Here is a 12,504-nt window from a genome sequence, read left to right as displayed (position 1 = left end):
AATGTAAATACCTCATACCCAATACCTCAGATATGGTAGGCATTTGAAGATAGTGTCCCTGTCAAACTGTGCCACACCATTTCCCACATGGAGCCTGGGCCCAGAGAGAGGTTGAGTGTCCCCCTAAGAACCCGCCCCTCTATTATACAAGGAGAGGATATACATAGGCTATGCCTGTTGTCCAATCCTATTGAATTTATTTAGTAAAATATGTTTAGACCCGTCCCTCCAAATCAACCACCACGGATACCAGGTCCCCCAACATCATGTCTGTCAATCAAAAAATATGTCAACCAGAGAGAGAGAGAGAGAGAGAGAGAGAGAGAGAGAGAGAGAGAGAGAGAGAGAGAGAGATTTCCAGATCATTAAGTGACATTTAATTTATTCATATTTGCTGCAGTTTATAACTTTTGGGTTAAATAACTTCTGAGGTGCTACGTTTTTGTGCTGTATTGTACACGCTAAATACATGTACATTACATCGCGCACAAAATATGTATGGTAGTTTTGACAAATTTAGCATCATGATAAAATCTTTGACAAAATATTTATATTTTTAATCCTTTAACTTTTTTACATGTATAGCTTTATCGTACTTACCTTCTGCATTCTTCTTTAACGCTTTCACCAAATTCATCAAGTGGAATAAGTAATGTGGTTTTATTTTATATGCAGACAAAAAAAGATGGTACCAGATCTTAGATTGACGAAAAGGTTTATTTAATAACCCACATTAACTTATTTGGCAGTTAAATTGAAATCAAATTTCTAGAGGAAGTAAAATGACCATCATATGTACACATCGGTCAAAAGTTATTTGATTTCAGGGTTTCAACACCTGCACACCTCTCCCTTTGCAATATAATTGCGTGGTTCAGTCTTGCAGTGCTTTTTTTTTAATTGTTTGGTTTGGTTTTGCATGTACAGAACTGTATCCCTGAGGACTATCAATGCAATTTTTCCTTAACAGTTCTCCTAGTTTTTATGTCTTTCCTATATACATCTCATTATTCAAAATGAAGAAATGTACAATATCTATTCTAAATCCATACTGAATAATATTATTAATAAACATATATTCATGTACGTATAAATAAATGAATAGACTGTCGCGCACCTGTCACATTTTTATTATTTTTTTTCTCTCCACCACAAGCTGTCACTGACCACCAGCTCTAGGGGCGTGAGTAATGTCGACTGTGATAATTCTATGACGAAATTCATAAACCAGTCGGGCTCATCATACCGCTTGGCACAAATAAAACTGCGCTTCCGGTTAAGCACTGAATCATTTCCGTCATTAGCAATATTTTTAATGGCATCTACTGTGCAGGTGATGACTATGGTTATTGTCTTCTTTATATTTTTTCTCACAAGAACAAAAAGTGTTTGTTGTTGAAATATACCCTCCCCCCCCCCCCCCCATTCACAAAAATGCTTCTGACAACAACAATTTCAAACTTTTCTTTCTTTACATGGCATCGACATCGTTTACGACGACATCATCGCATCGTCAGCAAATCCATTAACATGAATACATGATTGAACGGATTATTTCCAAACACCCATTAAAGTAATTGAATCAAACAAATTAGGTTACAGACTAATTGCATTTTATATTTGTTATTTTATAAGGAATGACTATAGCTAGTCTGTCCCGAGTTATTGCTTCCATCAATTTTTAATGACTTTTAATAAAAATACACACACCTGTGAACAAAATACATTTGAAATCGATGAAAGGGAATATATCCAAGATATCTTCATTGAACAATTATCCCTTTTCAATCATAAAATTTCACAGGAACGAAAACAATTTTCTTACGGAGATTTGTAATGGGAATTGTTTACAACTTTTCTCCATTCGGAATACACTCGGAATACATCGCGCAATTTTTGAACATTATCATTCGGGCTTTTTAATGGCTGATCCAATGCAAAATCTCCGTAGACTTTCAATTTTTGGATGTTTTGAAACCTGAAGCGGTAGAGGGGGCGGTTCAAAACAGATAATCTGGACATTTTTCATATTTTAGTGGATGAATGTAGTTTGAGCACAAAGGTATTTACTATTATTGAAATATCAAGCAAAAAGCGGTGGAAGCAAAAACTCGGGACAGAGTATACTACTGTAACAAATAAGTTTTGTTTAAATTTTATAGAGCTTTTATTTAAAAAAAACCACCAACTAACTGAAACAATTTAAAAAGAATGAGATAGAAAGTTGTCAATTTTACAAATCTTTCCCCCAGTCAAAAAGAAAAAGAAATACCGGTAAATTAATATTCAAAATCATCTGTTTTTCAGTGGACGAAAACAAACTAATTGAAATAACAATAACAGTCCTCTTGAGTAGCTGTTAACGTTGCCCTCGTGATAGAAATGAAGGATTTTATTGTCCAATAAACGCCAGTATTCAAATAAACCTGATGAATATGTATGACATGGTTATTGCGCGTTGCATAAATGAACATAAATCATCGCGCCGGTGTAAAAAATAAAGAAAATAAATGACCAAATAGGCCAGTACAGAGTGTAAGAGAAAATGTGTTTCAAATGGATGTAATCGGTCTAAAGTTTATTCTGAGAAAAAAAAGACAATGAATTTATTGACCCTCGTAAAGTACTGCAAAAAGCCAATTTAAAACAGACGGGCTAATTGTCAACATGCCTATTAAGAGTGTATGACATCTTTCTATAAAAAAAGCAAACAAAGGATATTAAACCACCCAAATCGCACATGAGAGATATATTTTTGTCTTAAAAAGCCATCGTCAATCATTTAAAAAAAAAAACACGATCCGAAAGGCACCGTCCACAAACAAACGAAGATCATGCATTTCTTATATTTACAGATCCGAATAGTTAGAGCAACAAAAATTAAAAACACACAAACTTAAGTGATTGTACGTTAAGTATAAAGTTATCCCATGTCTTGGTATGTCAATACAAGTTAATTAATTGTTGCTACATGTAAATATACCAGCCTATTTACATGTACAAGGTTTAGGAAGATAAAGATAAAACTTTTATTATTTTCCTTTGATTCCCTGCCATGCACATCATAAAATGGAATTAATACGGTATTTATGATATGTTTTGAAGAGGATTTGCAAAAATTACCTCATAGTTTCATTGAACCTTCGATCGGCGTATAAATGTGCTAAAATGTTCAATAATCGCACTACGTCACATCAGAAAAATTGCAAAATTGTTTTAAATTGCACATGGCCTTTTGTATCATAATTTTGCTGTAGGTCGCTCATGTCAACATTGCATGCTAAGAATAGGCAAGTCAAGCGAGAATCTTTGTACAAAATTTTACCAAAAATGAGGTTCGTTCCTCTGTTTTTGGGTAGCCATTTCGGGTCCCCTCTATTCTAGAAATTATGCATCAGATATTGATTCTACTCATAAATTCAAATTTTATAATGCCAATTAAACTATCTTAAATAAAAAAATTGAAGGAAAAGTTAAAGAGAAATAATATTAGACATTTGAAATCGCCCAGTCTCAAATCCGTCCGCTGACAACGAGGGCGAAAGGGACGAAAATAAAACGGGGGCGAATATTTCCCTGTATGTACACTGTATCTAGATTTTATAATTAAAATACATGGATTTTTTCTCTACTAAAGAATAGGCTAGCTTATAGCTAAACAAATATTAATCATATCTTAAAATTTTAGGCGGATATGATGGTTTTATGAGTTGACCACCCAGCCCCTTTAAGGGGGCTGGGGGGTGGCTGCTATTTTAGACAATATTGATCTCCATTAAAAGAAGAGCTCCATATAAAGATAATGGGAAATGATGAAATTTTATATTAAAATAAATGAAATTTTTCTTTATCAAATAGTAGTTGATAGCTTCAAAATTTTCAAATAAATCTGATGGTTTTATATTATGTTATATTTTGACCCCCTAGCCTCCTTAAGGGCAGATATGTGACTATATAATTTGTAAGTCTATTTGTCTACACTGTCAGAGTATGCTTTGATTTATCTTCTGCTTGTAAACAGCACGAATTGTGCTATAATGAAATATACTATACATGCAGTTAAATGAATGAATTGAATGATTCTCCAAATTAAAGCAAGAAGTATGCATAGAGACCTAAAAATTATCCACGCATCGTAAACTAATTTTAAACACTTTGAAAATTTAAAGGTGACTTACATGTATACTCAAGTTATAGTAAATCTCCGATAAAGATGTGCTGATAATCCCAAAGAGTTACAATGTTTACTAAATCGATTTTTATAAATGAAACAATTAATTTTTTTAATAATCTGATTGTGATTTTATATTGTATCGTTTATTGCATGGTCAAAAGCTGTACAGCTCATAGACAAACACAAGACAATTACAGTACTACATGTATACACATGTTAATATACATATAAACGGGTCACTTGTGAAAGTCCAGGTTTATGCATGGAGTTTTATGATAACATAGGCATTCTGAACATTAACCTAATTTGCACAAAATCCTTTAACTTTTGTGTTGACAATAGTTGAAATAATTTAAAGACAGATGGTTCAATATAGTAAAACTTCTTACGGAATTTGAGCACTGTAGTGCGCATACACATCAACATTGCGTATCATTGTAACAGGCTTAATTGATCTTGTTACAGATTAATTAGCGTCAATTTTTGGTGACAGTCTTGTTTATATCAGCTTCTCGCTGAAATCAGTAGAATGTCGACACTTTGTCGGCATCAAAGTCTTCAATATATAACCATGCGCGCTTATCTTCTGAATTATCAAGAGAGATACTTTTTAATTGTTCTAAACAAGAAGAATTTGTAAAGCTGTAAATTTTGAATTTAATGGGTGGGTGTAAATTCAAAATTTTAAATTTTGTTTACAACATGACAACTATAGTTGTCATGTTGTAAATTTTGTATTTACACCCAATCAGTAGTCATGTTGTAAATTTTGTATTTACACCCATCCAGTAAATTCAAAATTTACATGATAAATTCGACAATGAAACATTTTGCTAGCAACCTCAAGGTTTAATGAAGTCTTCTTTCATATAACTAAAGAAAAAGTATCTTTTTAGTGTGTGAAAACAATCTCTCTCTCTCTCTCTCTTTCTCTCTCTCTCTCTCTCTCTCTCTCTCTCTCTCTCTCTCTCTCTCTCTCTCTCTCTCTCTCTCTCTGTATAATAAATGAAAAAATAAAGGAATGAATAAAAAAATAAAAAAATAAAAAAATTAATTTATTTATAGAATGAAACCAGCTTTATGTCACGTCATCACCGCCAATTATTTATTGCGAAATTGCTTTGACTTTTGCTTTGGATTTTAAAAGTACCCCGCGTGAAGAAAAATAACCGCATTCAGCTTCCTCTGCACGTCTACCCAACGAGGTGTGGGGTACGCTGGCTAATTATGGCTAAAAGTGAAAACGCATTAACATTCAGGTAAACAAGGAACTACTGCTTTTTCATTGACTAATCCAAACTTCTGAGTCTGTCTGTCTGTCTGTCTCTCTCTCTCTCTCTCTCTCTCTCTCTCTCTCTCTCTCTCTCTCTCTCTCTCTCTCTCTCTCTCTCTCTCTGGGTACGGGACATTTTATGTAACGGAGCCAATACCGTGTTAAGTTACAACATTACAATTACAAGCGTGGAGTTAAATTAAATTGAGGTTGAATAAAGCTTTTAAATTTGTGGCAAATTAAACCAACTTTGAGAGTTTGTTTGCTTAATATGGCAAATTGAACGAACTTCCTGTCACATTCATGTACACGCAAAAAGCATGATTCAACCTCAATTTAATTTATAAACTTACTGACGATTAGACGAAAATGCAACTAAATAGCGACCCCGCTTGTATAATGTGTGAGCTACACCTATACTAGTAACTGATGTAAAAGGGTCTTAAAATTGACAACACCTGCCAAAGAACTGGTACGTATTTGAAACTGAGAATAAGTGTACGACTCTGTAAAAAAATAAGGGTTATGATACTTATTTTTTTTTCAAAGAAACAGTTACCATCTTTTACAGCGTCTGTGCAGACAGTCATGTCATTTAATTTCTAAAAAAAAAAAAAAAAAAATCGGAATTTTTTTTTATAAGAGATTTATATATATATGTGTATGGATAAACTTTTGAAGGGAGAGAGAGAAAAATAACAATTATAGTATTCTTATATATATTAATGTAGAGTGCACTGTATCATGCAGATCAACAATACTGATGACACACAAACAAATGATCAAAACAACAGTCGTATATTACCACTTCATTAGCCAAGGTATATATCATCCTGTTTTTGTTTTTGTTTTTTTTTAAAATTAGCACTTGGACTTATTACCTCCCCAAAATGTCAGTGTGTTTTTGTGACGTTCATATTTTTTTTTCTTCATGTGAACCTCACCTTTTGTTAAATGCTCCAATTTGGTCGACATCATCGCCACGTTGCCATGGCAACGCAGGACTTAAATGATAATTATCACTTTCCAGAAGGGAGGGGGGATATGTTATATATTATATATATTTCGTACCTAAAACGAGCAGACGATAGGTATTTCCGGCGCGAGACCTAAAAACACAGTGACCAACGAACCGGGGTAAAGATTTAGACACCGTGATCTTCTACTAGAGAGAGTCGTTTACGAAGTACCCGGATTATTTTGGAAGATTTTTAAAATAAAAAAAAACGCGGAGGAGTTATCTAATTCTTAATCAACCGATTCTTCGACATTGATTACAAAAGAGTTACAAAATTGAAGGAACATTTTAGTGAAATATGATATTAGGGATTTTAATCTATGCAAGAATAGTGAGGATTCGATTTTAACTGCCTTTTGGAAGTAAATATACGATACTTCTGTTTCAGAAGACTCAAAATAAGGAAAAAAGAAGTGAGGGAAAATACGTTACAGAGAGCTGATCTATGTTAACAGATAATTACAAGGTGAAAGAGGAATCAAAGTGCCAAGGCAAAAACATTTCATTATAGTCTTCCATTTCTTGGATAGAGTATTATAAGTGAAAAATAGAAACAGTCGACATTGTTAAACATTCCAAGCCGATCGTTTGGTTGTAAGTAGCATTTTTTTAAATCAGAAAAAAGAAAAGCTCCCAAAACTTAGTAGTCCTTTAAAAAAGGGAAAGAAAGAGTAAATCTGCCATCTTGTAATCACCAGCTTTCCGAATATCGCTCCACTTCCGGTATCGAAGGGTTCCAAATGGCTTTCGGCGGAGTGGAACCTTGCGGACAGAACGGGTACAGACGGATCAGTGACGCCATTGATGCTATATTTAGTCAAGAGTCATGCAGTTACAACAGATTTCTTGATTTCTGGGGTAAGATTTTTTTTATTGATTGATCGATTTAAACATTTTCATTAAAATCATTGGCACTGAATTACACGAGAAATAGCTGACTGTACATGTATATTTATACCCCCCCCCCACTCCAAAAAAAAAGAACCTGGAAAAATAAAATTTTCACATGTTCACCACATTTTTTGGGGGGTATTTCTGTCTTAGAAAATTACTTTTCTTTCAAATATATTAAAAGTTTTGTAAAATGACACTAAATGAAGCATTACAAAAAAAAAGGTTTACCCGTGTTTTGGTCCATGGATAATATCAAAGTTAGTTCCTTCGCCAAACATTGGCAAATTGGGGTATATATTGGGTTATAAAAATTATTTTTTTAACGAAATAACAATTTTGGTATGCTAATGTGTTCCCCTTTATGTTCTGTTCTGCCGGTAGAATTGTTATCTTTTAAATCTATCGCCGCCTCGAATCTATGAGAATGTCATACTTTTTTCTTCGGTTTTATATGCATAGTGAAAAATACCAGGATACGATTACTCGAGTAAGCGCCATTTTGGCATTTTACTATATCAGTTAATGTCATGGAATCACAATTTCTCAACTTATAAACTAACATATAATTTTATATAAAACCATAATTCAAAAGAAAGTTATAACTTAGCGCTTAAGGCTCAATCGCAACTTCTCGGGCCTTTCCCGCAGGCTCGGAAAAACACCTCGAATGTATTAACTAGGCGTCCATGACAACCCCCCTTTTCCGAGCTTGCCGGAAAGGCCTGAGAAGTTACGATTGCTTATAAGGCTATGTGAAAATAAAAAGATGCGCGGAGTCATGCGCAACCGAACTGTACTCGCCTTCGTTTACAGGTCATTTTTCGTCATATCTGAATATACCCAATATTCATGCGTAAAAAGTGCTTTCAAATATATTATTCCACAGTGGTCACAATATAACAACGATTTTAAGCACTTTAATCAAGTTCTATGCTTGAAATATATTGATATATTTTGCAAAAAGTTTGTAGAAAACTCTGCAGTTTTTTATTTTGTAAAACTTTAATATTTTTCATTGAATAATTTGATTTGAACATATTTTATTGTATACATATATATAAGATACACATATAAATGGTTTGGACACAAGTTCTGACAACTTACTAGGTCTTTTCCATTAAATAGAAAAATCATACAAAACTTGCAACTGTTATTACATGATATAGAATTGTTAAATACGATATCGATAAATGAAAATAAGTGATATATACGAGAATAAAAACATGCACATAAACTATATCAAACAAATCTATACCTGGTTTTTTTTTTTATATACAATTGAACTAATGAGAATAATTGCTTGTTAATATCAAGGGATAATGACTCATCGCCTCGTGATAAAAGATGAGTATTAATTATCGGATAATGAATAAATAAAATGACTCATGTGTTTCACATTTTTTGTCACAGTCTAATTTGTACGTTAGAAATATCATCTTATAACATATCATTAGACGTTTCGTGAAAATGGAAATTCGTACTTTCTTGTTGAGAAAACTATCAATGTACAACACAGTACAAGTATTTATACCCCCGAAAATTTCATGACTTTATGGATTAATGGTTATATTTTTACAAATTGTTCACTGTCATTGATAACAGTGTGAATCGATTTTGTAATGTACAGTCCAATATATTTCATCAATGACTATTTTATTATTTAATATTCATATATTTTGCAGTGGGTTTTTTTTTTCGTGATAATACAGCCAATCGATGATGTAATGTATGGCCCAATACAGGTCAATCGATGAATTGTAGTGTATATGGCCTAATACATGTCTCATGAATACTCAGTTACTAACTATATTAATATCAATTATGTTCTTATTCGTTCCACTCAACCGAACATAAATTATTTACAATAATAACAAAACACATGATTAGTGAAGGAAGCGCTTATTTTGCTGCATTTATTTACAGGTACAAATACATATAAAGATTCTTCAAACTTCTTTCTGAAATAAAACATTTTACATAGTGCACAGTCCTTGATTTTTAAATGTCACTAAATAAGTGGGTGGGTGGGTGGGGGTTGTGCAAATGCGGCAAAGAAAAGCCTTCGAATGAGTGAAAATCGTGCTTAACTTGAATACCTGTTCTACAGGTTATATGCTATAAATAGTAGCCAATGGCTACAGGTTTAAATATATAAAACCAAAACATATAACATGTGTTCTAGTACCTATGATAAATTAATATCGAAAAACCGCTGAAAATTATATAAGTGACAAGGAACCATTCTTTGAATATTACGAGGTAATCAAATACGGTCAGGTGTGATCAAATCTAGTATCATAAAGCCCGAAGAGCTTTCTTGGATTTGATCACCCCGAACCGTTTTTATCACCTCATAATACTCAGAATTTATTTCTTATTCCTTAAAGCGTACAATTCCTGAAAAGAATCATCCAGATAATCTTGACGAGCCAAAAAAAAAACCAAGAAAATTAGGAATTTTCCAAAATCGTCAAAATCCTAATCTGTGGGGAGAAGGGGGGGGGGGGGTGTATTATATAACTTCAATTTTAATCCTAATTTCCTTATTTTTATATCAATTTTTTTATACATGCTCCCAAAAAAGTGGGGGAGCCCACTCCACGATAATTCATTTTTTCATATGTAAATTTTAAAAAATTAGTCGCTGCGAGAAAAAGTGGGGGGGGGGGGGCCAATCCTAATCCGTGGGGGGAAGGGGGGGCGTGCTATATAACTTTAATTTTAATCTTAATTTCCTTATTTTTATATCAATTTTTTACATGCTCCCAAAAAAGTGGGGGGGCCCAACTCCATGATAATTCAATTTTTTATATGTAAATTTTAAAAAATTAGTTGCTGCGAGAAAAAGTGGGGGGACCAGGGCCCCCTGCCCCCTGCCCCCCCACCCCCCCCCCCCCACCCCCCCCCCCCCCCCCCCGATGCTTCGTGCCTGCAAATATATAGTCTTAGCTCGAAAGCCAAATACATGTAATGTTGTGATTGTGTTTTGTTGTAAATTTTGAATTTACCGGATGGCAGTAAATTCAAAATTTACAACATGACATATATGGCTGAGTGGGCAGCAATGAAATAGATAGGCATATGTCACATTGCTGTTTGACGCGACTACCCAAAGGCCAAGCTCCCAGATGGTTCTATTTTCATCTTTAAAATTAGTTGATGATAAGCCATCGTACCCCAAAACTCGTTGGGTGAACGTGCAGAGGAAGACGAAGGCGTTTATTTTTCTTCACAATGCAAAGCAAAAGTCAAATGCAACTTTGCAATAACAAAAAAAATTGCTGCTGCTGGCGTGACTAAAAGCTGGTTTAATTAATTTACCCATTTATTCATCTTTATTCGTTCTATTTTTCATTCATTTATGGATTTGCCAAAATCTTTGACAGTTGATGTCAATTGATCTCAAGTTATCGGGCCTATGCAAAGTATTTTTTCCACATGTATCGTACATGTAAAAGTGTTATTTTATACCAAAATTTAGACTCTGTTAAATCAAAATTATTATGTATGGAAATAATTACCATTGTTTGTCCATATCATCGATTAAATTGGTGCTCGGTGAAAGTGATTATTTTTTTTTTTTTTTTTTGTGTACTTTTTTGAAACTGAACTTAATTTTTCATTCAATTAGCTTACGTTATAGACCGGTACTAGTATTTGTTTTTAGAGTGATAATTTTGTTAGATGAAATATTTTCTTGCCTGTTTGAAAGTTCTCATTTTATAATCATCAAAATCGTGGTTGACTTTTTGTAATTCATGATACTAAAAGAGGCCGATGACATGTGTTACGGGATATTCCTTTCAATGATATTTTTAAAAATTTATACCCGAGAGAGTCGACCCGGTTTGGTGCAAATCTTAGGCGAAAAAAGCTTAACTTCCGAGTTCTGCCGGAAAGGGCCTAAAAAGTTGCGACGGTTGTCCGCATAACTATCTGCCGCAGTCCAGACTTTCCCCACAGATCGATTTTAGCAAACTGCACGGAAACACCAATGACTATGGGTAGTATTTGTGCAACAGTATGTTTAATTGAAGACCGATGCTAAACTTACTAAATATATAGAACTGACAGCGGTTAACATCTAGACTGTGAAAACAAAAGAATAACGTCAACTTGATTTAAGAATGTAAAATACATGGCATTTTGTCGAGATAAACTTTTTTTCTAAAAAAAAATTAATGCATTTATACAGCTATCCTTGAACTTTTAATATTTATGTTTCCAGAGTCTTAATTTTGTCTGATAACACTTTGAATCGATTTTGTAATGTATTATCCAATACACTACAGTTCACCAATAACTGATTTAATATTTTATCGTACAATTGCTTACAAGTATATATATAACATGATGACTTATAAGTAATAAGAAATCATTCTTTGAATGTTACGAAGTGCATGATACTAGTAATCAAACACGACCGGATGTGAACCCTCTCGATCGACTGTATTTGATCATGCACCTATAGGTGATTCCTTATCCCTTACAATTTTCAAGAGAACATCATTTTTACTTGTATATGTATAGCTATATTATATATACTGACAATTGAATGTGACAAAACTACTCAAAAGGTGTTAAACGTGTTTTTATGACAAATATAAAATGTAAAAATGGTCAAGAAAACAAAGAAAACAAGAGTGGAATTGATTTTATAGGTATACTACGCCCCTTACAAATAATATTTATGATTTGGGGACATACTTTTTTTCAAATTATCTTTTATGATATTCCCCCTTCAAGGATTAGGATTTTTATCATGATATCGTTAAGTTGTTTTGTGAAGGTTTTTAGAATGAGTCTGCTCCCCCCCCCCCTTCATAAAAAAATGCTACCTGCCTGATATATATACATAAGTTAATGTAAAAAGAGCATTAACTCTGTGTATAATACAGCGGTCTTCCATACCCTCTCCTATTTTTCTGCACTCATGACTGAGGGAATCATTTTTTTTTTAGTTTTATGGGGTGATCAAATACGGTCGGGGGTGATCAAATCCAATAAAGCCCGAATAGCATTATGATCGATTTGATCATGACCCTGACCGTACTTGATCATGCATCTCATAATATTCAATAATTCCCAATTACTAGTACTTATCTTTATATAATTTTCAACAATTGTACTATTAAAAATCAAAAT

The 12,504-nt window shown here is 33.4% G+C and overlaps 1 protein-coding gene across 2 annotated transcripts in view; it reads left to right on the top strand.

Annotated features, from left to right (window-relative positions):
• The first annotated feature begins 7,185 nt into the window (after positions 1-7,185).
• LOC105335191 (probable nuclear hormone receptor HR3) overlaps positions 7,186-12,504 on the top strand; it is a 37,128-nt gene continuing 31,809 nt past the window's right edge. Inside the window, exon 1 of one of the 2 annotated variants that reach the window (XM_066070155.1) lies at positions 7,186-7,323. In XM_066070155.1, coding sequence (XP_065926227.1) covers positions 7,206-7,323 — 118 coding nt within the window. In that variant the 5' untranslated portion in view covers positions 7,186-7,205. The remainder of the gene's footprint in view (positions 7,324-12,504) is intronic. The other variant, XM_066070150.1, reaches the window with a different exon arrangement.

This window comes from Magallana gigas, chromosome 1, assembly GCF_963853765.1.
Source record: "Magallana gigas chromosome 1, xbMagGiga1.1, whole genome shotgun sequence".
NCBI classification, from domain to species: Eukaryota; Metazoa; Mollusca; class Bivalvia; order Ostreida; family Ostreidae; genus Magallana; species Magallana gigas.
This window is presented reverse-complemented; position numbering and strand designations above follow the sequence as displayed.